Genomic DNA, 22,584 nt, shown 5'->3' with positions numbered 1-22,584 from the left:
TCCTCTGGATGCTATCCTGGGCGTCCTCTTCTCTCCCTACCTGTATAAAGGAGGGTCCATCTGCAGGAAAAAGAAACCACTCTTGCTACTTTAAGCACTAAGAAGATTAAAACAGGGAAGGGGGAAGCTGTGCGTGTGGGAACCAGCGGAGCCCGCTCCGCCCCGCTCCTTCTGCAGGGTTGGAACCCGCGGCGTCCGCAGAGGGGCAGGAGGCTGTGGGAGCCGGCGGAGCTCGGTTCCGCCCCCTTTCCTACTTGGAGCTTGCGCGCCTGGAGACACGTACAGCCAACCAGTGAAAAGGAGCGGCTGTGAGTGGCATCCACTTCGTCCAATAACCTGAGGGTCTGGAAAGCGGTCTTGCGCCCGGGCCAATGGCGGCTCGAGGCGGAGCTCGGGCGGGGGCGACGGTCACCTGATCTGCGGCGGCCGCGGTGGGTCCAGGCAGTGGAGGCCGAGAGGTTTTGATGGCGGCGACGGCGGTGGATCGAGTGCGGGCGGGGATGCGGCGGTCCCTGGCGCTCTGGCAGATGCCATGGCTGCCGCTGGTGATGGTGGCGGCAGCGGCGGTGGCGGTGGCGTCGGAGCAGCAGGTGCCGCTGGTGCTGTGGTCGAGTGACCGGTGAGCGGGGCGGGCCGGGGCGGGCTGCGCTGCGCGCCGCGTCGGCTGAGGTGCCCTCGCCCGACTCCGGGGCTGTCCTTGGCGAGGGGCGGCGGGGCCCAGAGGGGGACTGTCCCTTACTCGGCGGCTCCATAGCGAGTGGGCTGGGTCTAAGCTCTGGGCCCCACGCATCAAGCTGGGAGCCCGTGGGTTTCCGATCTCAAGCCATGAGCCTCCGCTTGACAGCACGTCTTCTGTCCCCTGCCAGAGACCTCTGGGCTCCTGCGGCCGACACCCACGAGGGCCATATCACCAGCGACATGCAGCTCTCTACCTACTTAGACCCCGCCCTGGAGCTGGGCCCCCGCAACGTGCTGCTTTTCCTTCAGGACAAGGTGCGCCTGCCACAGCCCTCTCTCCCTCGGTCATCAGGAGGCAGGCAGGCCCCCTCCCCCCCCCGCCCCAGGACACTGAGGCCCATTCCTCAAGGGAAGCTTCAGTGACCTTGTCCCAACTCTAGGGAGGTGTGGTTCCTCCCTTGGGAAGGCATGTAGGAGAACGTTCAGTGGGAATGATCTACTCTGCATGGTGGGGATGATGAGCCCTGTTCACAGATCAGAAGAGTGATGCCCAAGGATGGCAAATGACTTGCCCAAGGTCACACAGCTAATGGGTGGCAGAGTCGTGATTCTAACTGTAATCATCGTAAGAGAGAGAATCGAAGAATGATCACTTACTGAGTGCTTCATTCGCACTATGCTGAGCTGATGTCATTATCTCGGTTTTACTGCCAAAGAAGGATTGGCTGAAGTTGTGTGGCTTGTGCAAGCCACAGCTGGTTCCAGCCTGAGTCTGTTGGACACCCCTCCACCCCAGGTTTGTGCTCATATCCAGCACACTGTTTACCCTCCCATCTGGGTCTTTCTGCTCCTAAAGCAGGCACGTAGACCACAAGAAGGTTCTAGGGCAGTGTAGGACTGTCGTTTGGGTTATCGAGCTTCTGCTTGTCCGTTCCTCGTTGATGGCCTGTATGGCTCATTCCCCTTTTGGTCTTGCTCTGTCGTTCTGTGGGCAGGTGGTGGTGGCTGTGCTGGCCTGTAGTCTTTCCAGGAGGTGCTAAATAATGTAGTCAGACTGGAACTCAGTTCTAGTTCTACTACTTACTGGCCTTTGGACATGTGAAATACTCCGCAAGTGCCCCTTTCCGCATCTGTAAAATGAAGACACCACTGACATCAGAGGGCTGTGAGGAACATTTCTCACAGTCCGTGTGAAACATGTAGCTGGCATCCCCACCCTGTCTTATGGCATTCCTTCAATTCATTCATTTGTCAAATATGGACTCTGCCTACTGTGTACCAGGTACTAGGTGTTGGGGACACAGCAGTGAGCAGAATAACCCAAGCCCCCCCGGAGATGCTGACATTGTCGTGAGGGTGACAGGTAAATGCTAAGTTGGTGTATGCTATAATGTCAGTTCTGTAGTCCTTAGAGAAGAAGGAAGCAGACTAAGGGGACAGAGTGACTGGCAATGCCGTTTAAGGTAAGGGTGACCAGGCAAGCGCTCGCTGTGGAGGTGGTATCTGAGCAGAGACCTAAGTGGAGGGAGGGATGGAGCCGTGTGGCTGTAGGGGAAGGGCATTCCTGACAGAGGTAACAGCAGGTGCAAAGGCCCTGGGCAAGGAGCGCTTCCCTGGTGAGCCCGTGGAAGAGCTGGTGTGGCTGGAGTATAGTGAGCGAGAGAAAGGGGTAGGAGATGGTCAGCCAAGGAACTGGGAGACAACGGGGGAAGACGTTGGTTGCAGTTCTAAATGTGGCAGGAAGCCTTGGGTGATTTCGAGCAGGGAGTGCCATGAGGACACAGCGGTGGTTCCTGGGCTTTCAGAATGAGAGCTTAGGTGGCCAGACAGGGTCAACATTCCTGCCCAGAAGGGAGAGGAGGCCGGGCAAGTATGTATACTAAACAGGAGGAGGTTAGGGAAGCTGATTAAGATCTCCTCTGGGCCTAACCGGGAAAAGCCAGAGGAAGCTGGGAGTTGGGATGGAGGGGCAGAAGCTGAAGGACATCTCTAGGTTGCAGAGGAAAAGGGATGGGGTTGGGGCTACTGTGGCCCAGAGAGCTCAGAAGCCTTCAGTGCTTTCTCCAGCATGTTCTGAGATCCTCACCTCTCTCTCCCCTTCCACCAAAACCAGGCAGGGAGGGGCACTTCTCCCCCTCCTTTGCAAAGGGTCCCATCCAGACCGGACGGACGCGGCTCTACCTGTCGCAGCTGGCGCGCAGGCTCTCCTTGTCTCTGACTTCTGCCCTGGGGGACGTGCAACCAGTGCTCCTGGCTGCCCCCCAGCTCCTCCCCACAGCTTCCCTCTTCCCTCCGCAGCTCCTCCCGTCTGCTCGCGGGGGGTGGCTGACTCTTACTCCCGAGGTTACCATGAATCAGCTGCCCACAGACTTCCTTCCAACCCCATGACCACCTTCCTTGTTCCCTCACCCTGCCAAGAGGGTGCTGGAGAAGACAGAACCTTCCACCGCCCCACCCCACCCCTAAAATACACCGTTGCTCACTCTTCGGACCAGATCAAATTTGACTCTAAATGAGATTCTGCTGGCCCTGCAAACGCACAGGGAAGGTGTCTGCCCCCTGCCCTGGCCCTAGTCCAGTGTTCTGAGGCCATCTCCCTGCTTCCCTACTAGCTGAGCATCGAGGACTTCACAGCGTATGGTGGCGTGTTTGGAAACAAGCAGGACAGTGCCTTCTCTAACCTGGAGGTAAGGGTCCTCTCCCAGCTGCAGGCCCTGGAGGCCATCCTGCGCCCCCTCTCCCAGCACAGTAAGAACTGTCCCCTCAGGAGCCAGAGATGCTGGCTGAAGGTAGAAAGGCCTTAGTGTCAGGGCCAGAGGTGTGGCGTGTTTTCTTTGTCACCTGGAATGAGAGCCGGTGTGGGTGTGGGCGTGGCTTTCCAGAGAGGTCTGGGAGGCTGGCCCGGGTCCACTGGCCCCTTGCTAACTCATCCTCTCGCCTGCCGCTCTGTCCCCAGAATGCCCTGGACCTGGCCCCCTCCTCTCTGGTGCTTCCTGCCGTCGACTGGTACGCGGTCAGCACTCTGACCACTTACCTGCAGGAGAAGCTCGGGGCCAGCCCCCTGCACGTGGACTTGGCCACCCTCCGGGAGCTGAAGCTCAACGCCAGCCTCCCGGCCCTGCTGCTCATCCGCCTGCCCTACACAGCCAGGTACGGCCCGGCCTCTAGCCTCAGGGCCCAGGCCCCGGTGGCGCAGCTCAGCCAAGGAGAACAGCCCTCCCGTTAGCACCTTGAGGCCCTCCCAGAAGGTGCCTGTGTGGCCAGAAGAGGCGGGAAGGACCTCAGCCCGTCGGGCCTCCTGAGACAAGGCAGACGTGGGCCTTGCTGGCGGGGAGCTGGCCCGCCTAGCGGGGACCATACACGGAGCAGGTGGCAGGGACTTGAGCTGGACTCCGGAGCTGGGGGAGGAGGGCCGGGGGATTCCAGGCGGGGCTGTGAGGTGAGCAAAGGTACCGGTGGCGGGAGTGGGCCCGCAGCTCGAGTGTGCTAGGTGGCGGGGCTACCAGGCAAGGACGGCGGCCCAGGGCAGCGGAGGCCGTTTGGATTTGGGCGTCTCTAACATTCTGTCTCTTCCCCAGCTCGGGTCTGATGGCACCGAAGGAAGTGCTCACAGGCAACGGTGAGTGGGGTCGGGGCGGTGCACGGTTTCTGTCCTCATCCCACCCTTGGCCGCAAGGAGCTGGCCCGCGCTGCTCAGCCCCTCCGCCCTCCCAGGGCAGCAACTGGCCAGCTGAGCAGGGCCCCGCCGGTCCCCAGGCCTCGGCCGTCTCTGGCTGGGCCCAGCCTGGCAGAGCTGTTGGGTGTCCAGGGGCCTTCCGTGTGCAGCTTGGAGCCAGTTTCCACTCAGGCGGCCTGAATCCTCGGGTTTGGGCTTGAATATACCAGCAACGTTTCAAAAAACAGTTCCAAGGACTGGTCTTCCTTTGGCTGTAAAGGACAGTCATTCCTCCTGGCAAGGTCACTGGACACTTTCCAGGTGTAGAGTTGGAGTTTTCTGTGTCTGTCTGTCTTTCCTCCCTCCACTGAGTTAGGATGTGGCATTAGGGATTCAGTGACTGGGGCCACGGTGGCCGGGGGGAGGCTGGGGCTGGGGGGATGATGAGAAGCGGCTGCTGGAAACAGCGAACACCAGTGAAGGTTGCTGGGACCCGGCTCTGCGAGGGTCTCGGCGTCCCACCAGAGGACGTGCCGGTTGCCGGCGACGGGGACCGCACAGGGCAGACATCCGGCGCTCCCCAGCTCAACACGGCGATCCCGCTGAGCACCGTCAAGAGAAGCCTCCGAGAGGGTGCATGGAAGGCCCCAGCCTCGCCCCTGCCGTGTGACAGTCGGGCGGGTTCTCACGGGCAGTGGCAAGCGTGGCCGCGAGCGGCCGCCTGTGACTTGCTTCTCTGCCCCCCCCCCCCCGTTGCTCCTCAGATGAGGTCATCGGGCAGGTGCTGAGCGTGCTCAAGTCGGAAGACGTTCCGTACACGGCGGCCCTCACGGCAGTCCGCCCTCCTAGGGTACGTGCCCTTGCCCAGGGCTCCGGGATGTGTGGCCAGGGGCCTGGAGGGGGGCCGGCTTCTCCTCCGGGCAGATGTCGGGGCGGGGGGCGTGGGTGAGCCGTGAAGTCCTGCTTCCTCCTTCCAGGCGGCCGCTGCCCATCTCACCCCAACAGCCTTACTGGCTGGCGTATTCGGACAGTAAGTCCAAGTGTTCCTAAGGTGCAGAGACGAGAAACATCACAAAGGCTTAGGGGCCACCAGGGGAAGGCTTCCCAAAGGAAGCTTTGAGTATGAGCGTGACTGGTGGGACTTGAGATGGTGGAGAGAGTGCCCAGCGGGACCGCAAGGGCAGGCCGCTTGTTTCAGGGCCTGCTGAGAGAACCAGGGCTGTTGAGAGAAGGCTTGTGGGCTCTTTCTGCAGGTGGCCCGCGATGTAGCCTTGGTGGCTGGGGGTCTGGGTCGCCAGCTGCTGCAAAGACAGTCGGCATCGCCTATGATCTTTTCCCCTGTGAGTTACAACGACACTGCCCCCCGGATCCTGTTCTGGGCCCAAAACTTCTCGGTGGCATATAGGGACCACTGGAAGGACCTGACCTCCCTCACCTTTGGGGATGAAGACCGCCTCAACCTGACCGGCTCCTTCTGGAACGAGTCCGTTGCCAGGTAAGGGTGAAGTACGTGCCACTGAGGGAGTATGTGTTGGGGGCTGTCCGCCGTGGGGATGCAGGTGGCATTGTGGCGGGGGGGAGGCTGGCGGAGGGCTCCTGAGTGGGCGTTGCTCAGAGCTCTGCCTCCTCACGCCTTCTCGTCCTCGGCCCGACCTCGGTGGTTAATACCTTGGGTTCTGCTACTTCCCCCTTGGGCAGCCTCCGCAATCCCCAGGGGGAGCTGAAGGAGTGGCCATGGGTTCAGGTGAACCAGAGGGAGGAGCTCTCAGCTGGAGGTGGGGAACCTGTGTGCTGGCTGGTTCCTGACTTAGGGTGTGATGGGGCCTCAGTTTTCCTGTCTGTCAAGTGGGGGGCACTGCCTCTTCAGGTGGCTGTGAGGACCCCGTACAGCTTAGGTAGAAGGATACCTGAGGAACTTGCTCTAAGATGCTCAAGGCCATCCCAGAACCTGAAAACTCACCTCTTCCTCTGACTCTGCAGGCTTGTGCTGACCTACGAACAGCTCTTTGGTACCACAGTGACATTCAGGTGAGTCCGAGAGGCAGGTGCGGGTGGGCTCGTGCGGCTCCGGCCTCTCCAGCTGCCTGACACCTCCACGGCCTCCCCCAGGTTCATTCTGGCTAACCGCTTCTACCCGGTGTCTGCCCGACACTGGTTTACCCTGGAGCGCCTTGAAATCCACAGCAATGGCTCCGTCGCCTACTTCAATGCCTCCCAGGTCACGGGGCCCAGCATCTATTCCTTCCACTGCGAGTATGTCAGCAGTCTGAACAAGAATGGCAATCTCCTCGTGCCCGGCACACAGCCCTCTCTCTGGCAGATGACTTTTCAGGACTTCCAGGTAGGAAGGGGGAGGGACCGTGCCCGGAGGTGGGGAGCCCAGGGTGGAGGTAGCCCAGTACTGGGAGGGGCTGGGGGAGCAGAGGCCTGAAGAGTCTCAGTGTGCTTTGGGTTGGGGTTAGGGCTTGGGAATGGAGTTGAGAGTCCTGTCGCCTTGGTGCTCCCACGCCCTTACTGGGCCTCCCTGTGCGGGGCCACTCGGTGCTTTCTGTCCCACAGATCCAGGCCTTCAACGTGACGGGTGAGCAGTTCTCCTACGCCAGTGACTGTGCAGGCTTCTTCTCCCCGGGCATCTGGATGGGGCTGCTCACCTCCCTGTTCATGCTCTTCATCTTCACCTACGGCCTGCACATGATCCTCAGCCTCAAGACCATGGACCGCTTTGACGACCACAAGGGCCCCGCCATAGCTCTGACGCAGATCGTGTGACCCTGCGTCTGCGGGGGGGTGAGGGCGTGCTGGTGTCCAGGTCGTCGCGTTCCCACCAGAGGCATGCTGGACGGGAGGGCTTCCCCTCTGCCTACGGTAGCATGACTCCTGGCTCCTCTTAGCCTGTCTGGCTCTCTGTTCAACCTGCTGAGGGTCTTCCCTGGGCTGCCCACTCCCCACCTCTATCACCAAGGTGTATGTATTCTGCGTAGACAGTAGGCAAATTTCCCAGGCTTGGTCATTGTGAAGGAAGGGGCCATGAGTTCTAGGGCCCGTCCTCCTCCCCCTTTCTCCTTATTTATTCTCATTTCTCCACCTTCGCCCCTTGCTGTTTATAAGTGCTTTAGTGTAGCCACTGCTCCCTCCCCAGGCTCTGTGGGGCTCCTTGTAGCAGCCAGGAGCTGGAAGTTCCCTGAGTTTGGGGGGTGTGGAAGTACTATTTAACTGTCTGTCCTGCTTGGCTGGTGTTATTGTTTTTTGGTGATGTTGTGCTAAGGATAAGCAGTGCACTGGGTTTTTTTTTTTTTTTTGGCCTGAGAAGGAAGGGACCTCCATGGCAGGAGGGCTGGGTGTGATCTCTGGGTGCCTGGCAGGAGCCTGGGGGGCTCGTGGTTTCCTTCCTAATAAAATAAAGACGGGTCGCCATGCTTGGGCCTCTTGTTACTCATTTCTGCGCTGGGCACAAGGGAGGATGCGCTTGGCTGAGGGCTGCCGGAGGAGGCGTGCGAAGGTACCCGTAGCCTAGCGCGACCAAGAGGGAGGCGGGAGGGTCTCGCACGGGTCCGTCCTGCGGGCTGCTTTTCCGGCGGCCAGGGGAGGCCGAGAGGGTTGTTAGCAAGCTGCGTCCCTAACCGACTAAAGGAGGGCGGGGGCGGTCAGCGCCCGGGAAGGGGGTGGAGACGGCCGCGACAATGGCCGCCCCTACGTCCCTAGGGGGCCGCCTCGGGCTGCCGCAGCGGCGCGCACCCAACCCGCGGGGCCGCGCTGAGCTTCCCGGGGGGCGGGGCGCGTGCGGCTCCCGCGCACGGATCCCTCGCGGACCTCAGCACCGGCTGCCGAGCCGCCCCGCCCGCCCCGCCCGTCCCGCCCCGCCCGCTCTCCCCTCAGGGCCGTTGGCGAGCGGACGCTGCCCGCAGAGCCGCGCTGGTGCTGGGGCCCGGACCCCAGCAACCCTCACGGGAGCCAACCCGGGGAGGCGGTGGCCCCGGTCGGCGCGGCGGGGGCGGGGAGGGGCCGGGACTCTTTGACGCGGCGGAGGGGTCGGGCTGCGGCCGAAGCGCCGCCATCTTTGGTCCAGTGCGGCGGCGGCGGCGGCGGCGGCGGTGGTGGTGAAGGAGGAGGAGGAGGAGGAGCCGACGGGCGCTGACACCGAGGCCTGACCATGGACGAGGAATATGATGTGATCGTGCTGGGGACCGGCCTCACCGTAAGTGCGGCCTCTGGCGTCCGGGGCTCCGCCTCGCCCTCTTCTCCCCGGGATGCTGCAGCCCTCGGCCCCATCCTCCCATCATTGCCATCGTGGCGCTGCCGCCCCCGGCGTTCGTGTCCCCGAAAAGACAGCCCCATGCCCATCCCCCCTCGACGTTGCTTCTACCCACTGTCTTGGCCCATCTCCAAGAAGCGGCCCCTCTTCTGGCCGCCCCCCCCAACTCCCCGGGCCCCGACCTCTGGCCCCTCCCGCCCTCCCTATTCCGGCCGGCAGGGCCGGAAAACGCACCTCCGCTCGCCCCGATGTCTCCCGTTGCTCCTGACCCCGCCCACCCGGCCCCCACCCAAGGCCGGCCCAGCATCACCTACCATCTTGCGCTAATTCTGGTGGGGATGTAGTAGTACAAGGACCGCCGGTCAGGTCGGGGGACCTGGCCAGGATGGGCCCTCATCCCGCCTCCCCGGGTTCTTATGGGGCCCGGGGACCCATGGAATGTTCCAGAAGGAGCAGCAGTGGGGGCAGTGACCACATTCCCGTTACCCCACCCCGGTTTCCCGTGGAGACCTCAGGCTGAGTCGTATTTGCAGCCTTTGTCCTTGGGCTGATGACAGTGACTGGTGAGGGTGTTTACCCTCCCCCAAACCCCCTCGGACTGCTGCCTTGAGAGATGCATCCCCTTCAGTCGGGTGCAGAAGCTCCTTCCGTGGCTGGGAAGGCTCACGGTCAGGAGCTCCTCTCTGAGGAAAGAGTAGTCCAGGGTGGGGCCTGGGATTTCAGTCCCATGCTAACTAAGGCTTTTTTTGCTTCCCGCTTGGGTCCCTTTGGCTGTGCAGCTAGGTCGTCCCTGAGGTTCATTGTGTTTTATCTGCTTTTCTGTGGGGCTCTACGTAGGTAGATGACTTTCTTGGTATCTGGGTTGCTGGAAGACCCTGCGTGTGTCTGCTGGATACGATCTTCCTTGTTCACCTTTTTGCCTAGCAAGGTTATGAAAGGAAGCCGTGGTCAAATGAAGCACCACCCCCAATTTTAGGCAAGGCGACCAGCCACGGATTGAAGGAGCTGTCCGTTGGGGCACAGTCCTTCCAGCTTTGCTCTCCTCTCAGGGTTGGGGTGGGGAATACATCAGGGCTCCTGGTGGGAATGTGGGCAGGTAGGAGTGCAGTGAACATCGCCCCTCGCCCAGGAATGTATCCTGTCGGGTATCATGTCCGTGAACGGGAAGAAGGTGCTGCATATGGACCGGAACCCCTACTATGGGGGCGAGAGCTCCTCCATCACCCCCCTGGAGGAGGTAGGGTGCTTGGGGCCCAGGCCCATCCCTTGTTAACCTCTCGTGTGGGGTGCGGAACGAAGCAGCTCCCCAGGTTTTCTGGGCGGGGGGTGGGGGCGGGGGGGGTCCTTGAGGTGCATCTCAGTCTCTCTCTTCTGCCTGCAGCTGTATAAACGTTTCCAGTTGCTGGAGGGGCCCCCTGAGACGATGGGCCGGGGCCGAGACTGGAACGTTGACTTGATCCCCAAATTCCTCATGGCCAACGGTGAGGGAGATGAAGGAGGTATTATGGGGGGGTGATTGGGATGACCAGAGGAGGGTCAGACTCCAGAGAAAGGCAGCCAGACCAGGTGGAGCTTCTGGAGTGAGCCACGCTGACTCTTGCCTTGCCCACACCACCCCGCAGGACAGCTGGTGAAGATGCTGCTGTATACAGAGGTGACGCGCTACCTGGACTTCAAGGTGGTGGAGGGCAGCTTTGTCTACAAGGGGGGCAAGATCTACAAAGTACCATCCACCGAGACTGAAGCCTTGGCTTCTAGTGAGTGTGGGTCCCCTGAGCCGGGGAATCGTGGGGCGGGGCAGCTGTCCAGAGCAGGGCGCCCCTTGCCCAAGGTCACGTTCCTCACACCGCACCGGAAGCCCCTTGCTCTGTCACCCCTCTGTGCCCTGGGCCATGCCTCCCGCTGGTTGCCAGGAGGGGAGTCCGCGTGCGGAAGGGATGTGGAGTCCTTGACAGACTTCAGGTTTTGACAGGGGCTTCACCTGATTAGTGAAACGTCCCCAAGTGTCGGAGCCGGGAGGGCCCTCAGAGCCGTCCAGCCCGACTCACTCTTCGTACATATGGGGAAACTGAGGCCAAGAAGCACAGAGGGGTTCATCTGAGGTCACGTGGGGGTCAGCAAGAGAACTCAGCTGGGAGCCAGGGTGCGCGCTTGCTCCGCCTCCTTGGTGGGATGGAGGGTTTCATTGTCTGTGGTGCAATGATTGTTTTCACGTTGCCCGCGCAGATCTGATGGGCATGTTTGAGAAACGGCGCTTCCGTAAGTTCCTGGTGTTTGTGGCAAACTTTGATGAGAATGACGCCAAGACCTTCGAGGGCGTTGACCCCCAGAACACCAGCATGCGTGACGTCTACCGGAAGTTTGACTTGGGCCAGGATGTCATCGACTTCACTGGCCATGCCCTGGCGCTCTACCGCACCGATGAGTGAGGGGAAACTGGCATGGCAGACCACCCCCCATCCGGCCCTCACCCTGCCCTACCTGCTCCTGCCTGCTGTTCTCTTGGCCCACGCCTCTCGTACTCAGCCTCGTGCTCGCTTGCCTGTCGCCTTTTCTGTCCCTTCCCTACAGTTGACCCGTGGGCTTCCCCAGGCCATTGAGGGTGGTGGGAAGGCTGGCCCGGTGCCTGGGTGGGGTGAACTGGGGGTCCTGCTGTTGGAGCCTCTTCTGACCCCATCCCCCCAGCTACCTGGACCAGCCCTGTCTTGAGACCATCAACCGCATCAAGTTGTACAGCGAGTCCCTGGCCCGGTATGGCAAGAGCCCGTATCTGTACCCACTCTACGGCCTTGGCGAGCTGCCCCAGGGCTTTGCAAGGTAAGGGCGTGGCTTCGGTCGGTTGGCGGTCCCAAGAAGGACTGAGGCCAGCGATGGAAACGGCCCCCTTGGGTACCTCCACAGCATTTTGTACTTTCCCACTGTGGTCCTAGTTCATTTCACTCCATCCTTGGGTGGTGACACCACAGTGGGGTACTGACGTTCAGAGTTGAAGAACCACAGATGGGGGCTTGCTTGGCTCCTGGCCTGAGTCAGGCAGCGCTAGGACTGGGCACGGGGCCTGGAAACCTCGAGTCGGATTCTCCAGAGCCCTTCGTTCTGTTTCCCAGAACATTTCCGTGAGGAGCCACCCTCACGCTAGCCCTTCGCCGAGCATTCTGGCGATAAGCTCCGGAGAGGAAGGAGCACTCCAGGTTCAGTCCTGAGTGTGTGGCTGCGACAGAGTTGGGAAGGGCCGCCAGGTCTCCTGAGCTCTGCCTGCCTGGGGCCGCCTTCTCTGCACCCTCGTGCTGGTAGGGGCAGGTGGCGCAGTATCACTGGTCCCCGTTTGTCCTGGGAGGGCGCCCTCACCATCACTCTCCCCACCACAGGTTGAGTGCCATCTACGGGGGGACCTACATGCTGAACAAACCCGTGGATGACATCATCATGGAGAACGGCAAGGTGGTGGGCGTGAAGTCCGAGGGAGAGGTGAGCCGTCCCCGCCGCGCAGGCACGCTGGTCTGGGCGGGGTTCGCCCCCTCCTTAGAGGTGCTCTTCCCAGTGACCCTGGCTCTGCTGGGTCCGCTGCTGCTCGGCTCTGAGGGCCTCGGGCTGGGGACCGGGGCTCCAGAAGAAGACTATGTAGCCGATCTTGTTGGCAGACGTCTGTGTATCAGGGCCCCCCTCCCCGAGGTACAGGAGGAAGCTGCATGTTGTGGGAGTGTCCTGCCTGCCGGAGCTGCCAGCCCTCGTCGTGAGTCCAGGCCCTGAAACCCCGAGGGGTGTGATTAGATAGGGACAAGGCCTTTTGGTGTTTTCACAGGTGGCCCGCTGCAAGCAGCTGATCTGTGACCCCAGCTACGTCCCAGACCGCGTGCGGAAGGCTGGCCAGGTTATCCGTATCATCTGTATCCTCAGCCACCCCATCAAGAACACCAATGATGCCAACTCCTGCCAAATCATCATCCCCCAGAACCAGGTCAACAGGAAGTCAGGTAGGACTGGAGGAAGTCACGTGTTCTCTCCGGTGTGGCTCATGCCTTTCCCCTCAGCCTGGGGGCTGGCTCCCTGCCAGACCCCTCCATGGGAGAACAGGGACCCACACTGCAGTCCCCATGACCTGAGGTCCAAGGCATTGGCTGGCTTGGTCTCTTCTCCTCCGTGAGGGTGGCAGCTTGGATGCTGCCCGCTCTGCAGGGCTGGGGAGGGTGGGCGGGCCAAAATTGAGCTTGGCCCCCCACATGCCCGTGTTAACCGAGCCCTTCCTGCGGACAGACATCTACGTGTGCATGATCTCCTATGCACACAATGTGGCCGCGCAGGGCAAGTACATTGCCATCGCCAGCACCACGGTGGAGACCGCAGAGCCCGAAAAGGAGGTTGAGCCGGCCCTGGAGCTGCTGGAGCCCATTGACCAGAAGTGAGGGGCTGGGGGGCTGGGGCGGAAGCTGGGGGGGGAAGGGAGCCAAGGAGCCGGAGGGTGGGCATCAGGGAGGGCAAGGCTGGTTGTGAGACCTGTCTCGTCCCTTCCATCTGCCCATCAGGTTTGTGGCCATCAGTGACTTGTACGAGCCCATCGACGATGGTTCTGAGAGCCAGGTAAGCAGCCTGTCCCGGCCCCGGCTCCTGGCTGCCCGCCCAGGGCCCCTGCCCAGCTCACCTCGGGCCCCGGGCGCTGGCTGTTTCCAGGTGTTCTGTTCCTGCTCCTATGATGCCACTACACACTTTGAGACAACCTGCAACGACATCAAAGACATCTACAAGCGCATGGCAGGCTCCGCTTTTGACTTTGAGAACATGAAGCGCAAACAGAACGATGTCTTTGGAGAAGCTGACCAGTGATTGCCGACCCCGGCCCCAGCCCCTGGTACCCTCTGCCCCAACCTGAGCCTGTTCTCCTCAAGGGCTGGGGAGATGGGCGTGGCTGGGCACCCCCGTTTCCAGCATCTTCTGCTTCCCCCACCACATTCCTGTCATCCACCTCATTGATTCACTGACCAAATCCTTAACCTTAGTGATGGTTTGGGAGACGGGGCGGGGGGGGGGGTTGGTTAGTATCCTCTTTCTTGGCCCTTCCTTATCCTGGGAGAAGGGGGTTCCTCTCCTTGTGTGTGTCTCTCCCCCCACCCCTAATTCTTCTGCTCTGTTCGGGAGGAACGTGGAGGAAAAGCTGACTTCTGCCCCCACCGCTCTTACCCCTGCTCTAGTGGCCTTTGGAGATGCCCCCTGCCTCCCCCCACCAGCTCTTGTGTGTTGGAGAGAAGGGGCCCTCCCAGCACAAAGTTGCAGTCCTTTCCCTACCCCACCCCCGTAATTTATTCTAATTTATTAACTTCGGCCCACCCTGTGTGAGAAGGGAGCACTGTGCCCTGCAGCCTCACGGTGCGGCCTGGGGCTGCGGAGCAGCTACCCTGGCCTGGCCTTCCTAACCCTGGCGACCCTGGTGCAGCCTGGGAAGGAAGAGGGCTTGGGTGTGGCCCCATTGGAGGTTGATTTGGTTTTTGTTTCTTGTCTTTGTGTCTGCTGGTACTTGCTGAGAGAGAAAAGACATGTGAGCAAAGCAGAAGGAGGTGGGAAAATGGATCCAAACCCCGTGTGCCCTGCCCTATTCCTTCCCCTTAGTGGTGGGAAACCCTTATCTTGCAAAGTGAATGTGTCCCCTTCCCCAACCTCTAGTGTATTTCACAGAAAACAAAACCTCCCAATAAAACTGTGTTGAAACCTGAGCCCAGATCGTTCGTTTTATTTCCCCAAAGCTGCATCTGGAGAGGGCCTTGGCTCCCTGGGCTGTCCTCCTTTCCTACCCAGGCTTGGGACTGCGTGGGGTTTAGCTTTGCTCCTGATGGCTGTAAGAGGTGACTCCATCAGGAAGGAAACAGGTCACATCACGCTGCCCAAGGGGTCAATGTGAGAGGAATCGAGGGAGAGGGGTCTGGCCTGGGGTGGGGGCTGAGGTGGGGGAAGCAGAAGCGCAGGCCCAGCCTCATGGCCTGGGGAACCGCGGGGCTGGGGCCCAGTCTTGGGAGGGGAGTCAAAGCCAAGGAAGCAGGGGGAACCAGAACGCTCTCAGGCAGGGAGTCAGCGAGGGGATGGGGATCTGCCCTTAGACTGAGATCAACATCGAGGAAGTGAGGGGCCCGGGGGCCCAGCCTTGGGGTCAACAGAGGGAAGCAGGACTGGGAACCCAGCCTCGTACCGGCGGTTATTGTTGAGGAACTGATGGGGAACCTATAAAGAGAGGGACCGCGGCGTCCAGCTTCCGGCGGCCGGCGGGGCGGGGCCGCTAGCGGGGCGGAGCTGGGCAGCACGCAGTCACGTGCCGGGGGCGGGGCGCGGTGGCAGGGAGTTCCCCGGTAGCGACGTCACGGCGCTGGGGTCAGTTGACTGCACGGCCGACTCCACAGCCGTTGCAGCCCGTGAGACTCGGCCGGACCGCTGTCGCTGTCGCCGCCGCCATGGCTCAGTACAAGGGTGCCGCGAGCGAGGCGGGCCGCGCCATGCACCTGATGAAGAAGCGGGAGAAGCAGCGCGAGCAGATGGAGCAGATGAAGCAGAGAATCGCGGAGGTGCGGGCTGGGCCGGGGCGCCTCGGCGCATGCGCGCGGCCCGCCGCCCGTGCTCTGCTCCCGCCGCCCGGGGTCGTGCGGGGCCCCGGGGAGCGGGAGCAGAGCGCGGGCGGCGAGTGGGGGTGGGACCCTTGCTCGCCGATCTCTAGCAAGGGGCGGAAATGAGCCGGCGACAGTCTGTTCATGTGTAAAATGGGCGCAGAAGGCTGAGAGGAGGTGGGCTGTGACAAGCCTCCAGCAGGAAGGAGCCACACTCAATGGTTACATTTTTGGCATTGGGGCGATCCTCGAGGGCACAGAGCATTCTTTCTCTGGCCCTTCAGCCCTGAGAGTCAGGCCCAGATCCAATGGATATCAGGAAGGGTGGGCCCCAGCCAATCCACCGGACTCATTCTGGAGCCCTTTTCATGGGACAGAGGCAGGCAGGAAGGTCTGGGGTGCTCGCGGTTCACTAAGGGCTTCAGTGAGTGGCCAATGGCAGTGGGCCGTCAGGAAGGAAGGAGCCCTCCACTTAGGCCTTTGGGGGAGAGTCAAGAGCAGGGCCTCGGCGCAAGGGGAGGGCAGGCCTTAGGTACTGTGGCAGCCGGGCCCAAGGAAGTGGCTGCATGCTGAGGCCCGGTGCTGCCTCGGTTTACACTTGTGCCCCAGCCCCACTGTCGCAGTGCGGACTCAGTGGCGGGACGGAGGTACATTTCTCTGCTGGCCGCCACCTGTGGAGGCTGCTGGCCAGAGAGGGACCTACTTGGTACCAAGTGGGATGGGACTGGGCTGGAGTGAGGAGGCCTCGTGGGAAGCTGTTGGCAACATCTGGGGCAGGAGGGAGCAGCATTGCTCGGTGAGGGACCGGGCCGCCAGCCACTCTCTGCTCCCTCCTGGCACTCCTGGCCTTGGGTCTCCAGAGCTTCAGCCTAAGAGCTGGGCGTGAAGAACACCAACCACTGAGTGAGCTCTGGTTCCCAGTGGGACCTGTGGAGGGGCCGGAGCAGCACAGATGGCACGGGGAAACGACCCCACTTGGTTCCCTCGGCACTGGAAGAGCCTCTCACAGCCCCGTGGAACCTTCCATCTGTCAAGGGAAGGGGACATGTCTTTCCCAAGGTCACATCATAGTGAGTCTAGGGACACACCTGGGACTAGAACCCAGGTCCCCGCTTGCATGGTGGGGTGGCAGGTGCCCTCACTGCTGCTTTCCCTCCCGGACAGGAGAACATAATGAAATCCAACATTGACAAGAAGTTCTCTGCGCACTATGACGCCGTGGAGGCGGAGCTCAAGTCCAGCACTGTGGGTGAGCAAAGTGCTTGTGTCCCCACTCCCGGGCTGAGGCCGGCTGCATGGCTGACTCTGGGTGACCGCCTCTTGCCCCCGCGTCTCCTCACCTCGCAGGTCTTGTGACCCTGAACGACATGAAGGCTAAGCAGGAGGCCCTGGTTAAGGAGCGGGAGAAGCAGCTGGCCAAGAAGGAGCAGTCGAAGGAGCTGCAGCTGTGGGTCGTCTCCTCCCAGCCAGCGGCCTTCCCCTCTGGATGGAGCTCGTGCTTGGGGGCGGGTCAGGCTGGTCCTGCACGTGGAAGGGGAGGAGGGACCCTTTTTCATCATCAGAGCCCTGCCTGCCCGTGAACTTGAAGTGCCCCGGGCCAGTAGGACTCCTCTGGGCCTGCGCTGAGTGGGACCCGCACTGAGCACACAGGTGGCTCTGGGTCGGGGAAGGGGCCTCGGGGGTGGGAACATGCGTGACGGCCACCCATGCCTCGGCAGGAAGCTGGAGAAGCTGCGAGAGAAGGAGCGCAAGAAGGAGGCCAAGCGGAAGATCTCCAGCCTGTCCTTCACCCTGGAGGAAGAGGACGAGGCAGGCGACGAGGAGGAGGAGGCGACCATGGACGACGACGAGCTGGAGAGGGAAGGTGGGGGCAGGTCCCGCTGGCAGAGCTCTGTCCTGGCATCCAGCTCGCAAGTGAAGAAGCACCTCTGCCAACAGCCTTGACTGCCCGCCGCATTCGGGGTCCCGGACCTCACAAGTTGGGGCAGGAGGGAAAGGGCCAAGCCTTCACCGTGGCAAAGTTGAGTGGGGGGCTCGCTTTTGGTGGCCGATTGAGTGGGAACCAGCTGTGTGGTCCCTGGGCAGCTGTGTGGGGCTCGTGTGGCTGGGCACCAAACTTAATTCTGTTTGAATAATTTCAGTGTAAATTGACCCAACCGCAGAAACTAAGCGGCTGCTCACTGGACAGTGCAGGACTTGCCCAAGGGAACAAGGGGCCACAGGAACGACTCGGGAAGGCTGAGGTCACCATGGGGCCCCTGTGTGCTGGGCACCCGCTCACGGCCGGGCCAGGGCCGAGGCAGACGGACAGAAGCCGGGTGCCGTCCCTGTCCTGGTGGGAGACACACAGGGAAGCGTGTGTCTCGCTGGGGCCAAGGGAGGGGGAGAAAATTGAGTTGGGCCTTCAGGGTGAGGGGAATCTCATTAGCACCCAGAGAGAGGCGGGTGAGAAGCATGCAGAGTCAAGAGATGAGTGTGCCCAGAAGCAGAGCGGGCAGAAGTGGACGCATTTGAGGACCGGGGAGGATGCAGCACAGGCCTGGCCTGGGTTAGAAAGCGTGACGGCCAGGATGTGGTGGCCTGGGATCAGTGTTGGGGAACCACGGCAGGGGATGGCACTGGGACAGCTTTGAGGGGAGCGGCCAGTGCTGTCAGGAGGAAGAGGCTGCCAGCCCCCCGGGGGGGAAACCCCTGGGGTAGTCTCACTACTGTTTAGTAACAGTAACTAGTAATATTTGGTATCTAAAATATTCCCACGGGCAGGTCAGTTCCATTTGGTGTGAGCTGCCCATCTGTGTGGCAGAGGCCACCTTTGGGACAGCACGGCTCTGGGGGGAGGCTTTCAACCTCTCTGTGTGTCACTGGGGCTTTGAGGGTGCTTCCCTCCCCCTGGAGGTTTGGTTTCCGGGGCCCGGCCATGGGTAGCTGGCGTGGAATTTTTGTAACTTGTCCAGGCGCTGGAACCCCTGCCCTGGAGTATGGGCTTGTCTTCTAGGTCGGCGGTTCTCAAAGAGTGCTCCAGGGACCCCTGGGGGTCTCCGAGACCCTTTCGAGAGGTCTGCGAGGTCAAAACCATTTTCATAATTGTGCTAAGACGCTCTCGGCCTTTTGCACTCTTGTTCTTTCATGAGCGTGCAGTGGATTTTTCCAGAGGTCACATGACGTGGCATGCCGCCCTCCCTCCGACAGCTGATAGAATGCATGCTTTCGTGTTCTCGAGTCTTTGGCACTTCCCAGATTTAATTTGCAGTTTGGTGACTGTCAACGGTTACAACTCCCAGGGACAAGAGCTCTCTGGGGTCCTTGGTGACTTGTAAGACTGTCCAGGGTGCCGAGACCAGCAAGTTAAAGAATCACTGTTCTCGTTCATTTGTGTCCTAATTGGGGAAAGTGAGTTGCAGAGTCCAAGGTGTCAGGCCTGGCCTGAGCCCAAGTGGGGCCTCTCCTTCCCTCCTCCCCGCGGGTTCTGATAGTAGCAACCATAGGACTTTGGGCTTCAGTTTCGTCTCCTGGTAAAAAGGAACGTCGTAACCTTTTGAGGCTGTCGTGAAGAGTGGATGAGACGTCAGATGTGGATGTCCTGCTCCTCTGGTGCAAAGGACCTTCTCTCCCTCTGGCACCGGCACTGAGGCCTTAAGTCCCCCGAGGCACTCCAGGTCACAGCTGATGGGGCAACAATTTGGTACCAGCCTCCTGTTCAGCTGCTGGCAGTGGAGACCAAGGTGAAGGCCCCTTGGCAAGGGCACCTCTCATAAAGGTTTCCATAGGTGCTGTGAAGAGGGCTGTGCGTCCTGGCCAGGACAGTCCAAGAAGCCTCCAAGGAGGTTGCATTTGAGCTGAGGCCTGGGTGACAAAGGTCTGGGGTGCCCCGGAGGCAAGGGCCATCGTGCCACTGACCCTTGTGTTTCCTTTTGCTCCAGAGATCACCACAAAGAAGAGGAAACTGGGGAAGAACCCAGATGTGGACACGAGCTTCTTGCCTGACCGAGACCGGGAGGTAAAGGCGGCCTGACCCCGACCCTGGCAGAGGCTTTTGCTCAGGAAGTGGGGCCCTGCGTGCCCCCTGGGCAGCCCTGGGCCTCCCTCCTTTGCCTCTTTCTCTTCCAGGAGGAGGAGAATCGGCTGCGGGAGGAGCTGCGGCAGGAGTGGGAAGCCAAGCAGGAGAAGATCAAGAGTGAGGCTCCCGGAGGGGGATGTGTGTGGCCCGGGGCTGGGAGCCGCACCCGCGCTCCTGCCAGCGCTGCTCTGGGCAGCGCCCCGAGCCCCAGGGAGCTGGCAGGGAGTGGGGACACCGGGGTCTGGAGGCCAAGCGGCAATTCTGTTTTGTAGGCGAGGAGATCGAGATCACCTTCAGTTACTGGGATGGCTCTGGGCACCGGCGTACAGTCAAGGTGACGCTGCGGGGCCTGCGCCCCGTGCCCCATGCCCCTCGCCCCTCGGGCCCAGCCTCCTTTGGCCTCGGTGGGAAGGAGCTGTCAATCCCTTGGTATGGGTGGCTCCTGGGGGTTCGGGGGGAGCAGGGAGGAGGGTTCCGGGCTTCCGTCCTCCCTTCCCAACTCCTCGGTTGGTTTCCCCGCACGGTTTCCCTCTTGCCTCTTCTTGGGTCACTCACAGATGAAAAAGGGCAACACGATGCAGCAGTTCCTGCAGAAGGCCCTCGAGATCCTGCGCAAAGACTTCAGCGAGCTCAGGTGGGGCTGCGCGGGCGTGCAGCGGGGTGCACCGGAGTCTGCAGCCTCAGCCCTGGCGCTCGGGACCCCAGGTGGCGGCTGCTGCTCGCGGCACGCCGGGCGCCGTGCTCCTGAGAAGGGGGCCGTGCCCCCTTTCCCATCCCCCTTCCAGCATCGCGGGCCTCTGCCTCCTAGCTCTGGTGCCCCGGTGTCCTTGGCCACCTGCTATCTGGTCCTTTCTCCCTCAGGTCGGCAGGGGTGGAGCAGCTCATGTACATCAAGGAGGACCTAATCATACCCCACGTGAGTCCCTTCTCTGGGGGCTGCGGGGAGGGTCTCGGGCCGTGGCACACCTGGGGGCTTCGAGGGGGGCCCCGCCTGCCCTGGGTCTTCGGCTCGGGTGGGCAGGGCTGGAACCCGGCTTGCAGGCGGCCGAGGTGGCTCACCTGCCGTCACCTTCCTGCCCTCTGCTCGTAGCACCACAGCTTCTATGACTTCATCGTCACCAAGGCACGAGGGAAGAGCGGTGAGTGTGCCTGGCCCCGCCCCCCGGCCACTTGCCCGTGTCACGGGGCGGCAGCTGACGGGGCCTGGCCTCTTGTCTCCTTGTCCCTGCAGGGCCCCTCTTCAATTTCGACGTTCACGATGACGTGCGGCTGCTCAGTGATGCCACCGTGGAGAAGGATGAGGTACGGTGGGCAGGGGCACTGCGCGGGTAGGAGGGGTCCAGACACGTGGCCCTGAGCCCTGAGCCGCAGCGCCCGGCCCTTCTCCCGTCCTCAGTCGCACGCGGGCAAGGTGGTGCTGCGGAGCTGGTACGAGAAGAACAAGCACATCTTCCCCGCCAGCCGCTGGGAGCCCTACGACCCTGAGAAGAAGTGGGACAAGTACACGGTACAGAAGCCCTCGAGCACTGGGTGGGAGCTGGCCTGGCTGCCCGGCGGGAGGCCCGCCCGGCCCTGCTCAGCTCACCTTTCCTTCTCTGTCCCCTCGTCCTGCACCAGATCCGGTGATGTGGCAGCAGCGCAGCCCCAGCCCCTCCGGCTCCCTGCGGCGCCCTCCCTGCGGCCCCAGGATTCCAGGCGCCCGGCTCCCTGCTCCCGAGACGTGACGGGGCCTGCTCAGCCCCTGCCCCTGGTGCTGTGTTTACCGCCTTTTTCTTTTACGACAGAGATACACACGTCAGAGCTAGAGCACCTGTTGTGCATTTTATTTTAAAGATTTTTTTGTTTATTGAGCTAAAATTCACATAGCATAGAATTCACCGTTGTGACCATTTGAAAGTGTACCATCCAGGGGTACTTAGTACATTCATAGTGTTGTGAATCACCCCGAAAGGAGGCCCCACGTCCATTAGCAGCTGACCCCCAGCCCCTCGCATCCCCTAGTTTACTTTCTGTCTGTGTGGATCTGTCTGTTCTGGAAGTTCCACATAAATGGGATTATACCGTATCTCTGCTCTGTGTCTTGCAAGAAAGCGTGTGTTTGGCAGGGGTGGGAGGGTGGGAGGGATCCACTGGGGCCTCAGCAGGCGCAGCTCGTCCCCACTGCGGCACCTACATGGGGAGGAAGGGCGTTCCTCCCCGTGCTTCCCGCCCAGGACTTTGGGCTCCTTTGTGTCTCCTAGCTGCCCGTTCCATGAGGGACACGGCTGGCCTGTGGCTCCCAGCCACCCTGTATCCCTGTCACAGCATCTCTCCCCAGACTGGACACGGGAAGGCCGCTGTGGATGCCCTGTACTCACTGCTTGCCCACCCGACCCACGGCCAGCTCTGCTCAGGCTGCCCTGGGGCTGGTCGCTGTCACGGCCCCAAGGGGGGAACTTGTCTTGGGGATGTGTGCTCCTGCTTCCTGCCCCGCCTTGGCGGCCAGCTCCCCTGGTTCCCCTGGGCCCAGCTCCAGGAGGCTGAGGAAGGTAAGCCCACCACCCCTGCTCCCCCCTTATTCCCCTTGCCTGAGACTTGGCAGAGGGGACAGGGGACAGACCCCAGCCGGCAGGGAACGTCTCCGCTCTGGGTCCGGCCCCACCTCCCTGGCCAGTGTGCAGATCTGACGCTGGTGGTGGGCTTTGCTGGGTGCACAGGCTCTTGTGCCCTTCTCTGTGGCAGGGCCCTCTGTCCTGTTCAGCTGTGGCCTGGGGAGGCCCATCTGGCAGCTAGGAGCTGTCACTTGGGCTTCCTTACCCTGTGTCTGGGGCGGGGCCATCCAGGGTCACTTGGAGGAGGGAGGAGGGTAGAATAGGCCTGGGCACCCTAAGTCCTGGATGTGGGGAACAACTCTGAGGAAGTCGATGGGGCTTTCTGTTGGGTTCCGGGAACCCTGCGGGGGGATCCTCTGGCCTGCGCCAACGCCCTCCTGCCCCCTTTGAGAAGCCACCAGAAGACTGCATGATTTGAGGGAGCCGCCTTTGGCCCGGCAGCTTCTGGAAAACAAGCCCCTTGAGGCCCAATCTTGGGTCCTGTCAGGGAAACAGCCCTAAGTTGCTGGGAAGAAGGGAGACGTCTGGGGTCAGGGTCAAGGGGGCAGGGAGGCTGTCAGGGGAGGAGACCCCCTTCCCTGTGGCCATTGGAGGGATGGAAAAGACACCATGGTTGGTGGGGCCCAAGGGAGGAGCCCCTTATCCTGAGAAAGGGCCAGCTTTCTGCTTGGCAGTCTTGGGCTCCCTACTTCCTGCCTGGAGGCCAGTGCAGGCCAGCACTCCTGCCAGGAGGGGCACTGTCGTGCTGGGGGCCCTCTCCTCGGGAC

At 61.6% G+C, this 22,584-nt stretch overlaps 3 protein-coding genes across 4 annotated transcripts; all 3 read left to right on the top strand.

Annotated features, from left to right (window-relative positions):
- The first annotated feature begins 399 nt into the window (after positions 1–399).
- Positions 400–7,744, top strand: ATP6AP1 (ATPase H+ transporting accessory protein 1). Its single transcript, XM_030851571.3, has 10 exons — positions 400–619; positions 867–993; positions 3,291–3,365; positions 3,635–3,828; positions 4,257–4,297; positions 5,098–5,183; positions 5,587–5,828; positions 6,314–6,361; positions 6,443–6,674; positions 6,893–7,744. The coding sequence occupies exons 1-10, from the start codon at positions 465–467 to the stop codon at positions 7,100–7,102; spliced, it is 1,410 nt and encodes a 469-aa protein (XP_030707431.1). The 5' UTR covers positions 400–464; the 3' UTR covers positions 7,103–7,744.
- Positions 7,745–8,369: 625 nt separating this feature from the next.
- Positions 8,370–14,290, top strand: GDI1 (GDP dissociation inhibitor 1). The gene is made up of 11 exons (XM_030851572.2): positions 8,370–8,528; positions 9,715–9,822; positions 9,967–10,066; positions 10,208–10,342; positions 10,812–11,010; positions 11,271–11,402; positions 11,954–12,053; positions 12,388–12,559; positions 12,840–12,984; positions 13,109–13,163; positions 13,254–14,290. Exons 1-11 carry the CDS (start codon positions 8,484–8,486, stop codon positions 13,404–13,406), a joined length of 1,344 nt encoding a protein of 447 aa, XP_030707432.1. The 5' UTR covers positions 8,370–8,483; the 3' UTR covers positions 13,407–14,290.
- Positions 14,291–14,912: 622 nt separating this feature from the next.
- FAM50A (family with sequence similarity 50 member A) lies at positions 14,913–21,291 on the top strand. Of its 2 annotated transcripts, XM_030851570.3 has the most exons (13): positions 14,915–15,130; positions 16,334–16,418; positions 16,517–16,616; positions 16,888–17,033; positions 19,090–19,166; positions 19,277–19,343; positions 19,499–19,560; positions 19,784–19,860; positions 20,088–20,142; positions 20,317–20,365; positions 20,458–20,528; positions 20,623–20,733; positions 20,844–21,291. In XM_030851570.3, the coding sequence occupies exons 1-13, from the start codon at positions 15,020–15,022 to the stop codon at positions 20,850–20,852; spliced, it is 1,020 nt and encodes a 339-aa protein (XP_030707430.1). In that variant the 5' UTR covers positions 14,915–15,019; the 3' UTR covers positions 20,853–21,291. The 2 variants fall into 2 exon arrangements, with proteins under 2 accessions (XP_060148794.1, XP_030707430.1); XM_060292811.1 differs by lacking the exons at positions 20,088–20,142; positions 20,317–20,365; positions 20,458–20,528; positions 20,623–20,733; positions 20,844–21,291 and having other exon boundaries at positions 14,913–15,130; positions 19,499–20,081.
- The last annotated feature ends 1,293 nt before the right edge of the window (positions 21,292–22,584 follow it).

The sequence above is a fragment of the Globicephala melas genome, chromosome X (genome assembly GCF_963455315.2).
Source record: "Globicephala melas chromosome X, mGloMel1.2, whole genome shotgun sequence".
Classification (NCBI taxonomy): Eukaryota; Metazoa; Chordata; class Mammalia; order Artiodactyla; family Delphinidae; genus Globicephala; species Globicephala melas.
The sequence above is the reverse complement of the archived record's forward strand: the minus strand, read 5'-3'. Positions and strand labels throughout refer to the sequence as shown.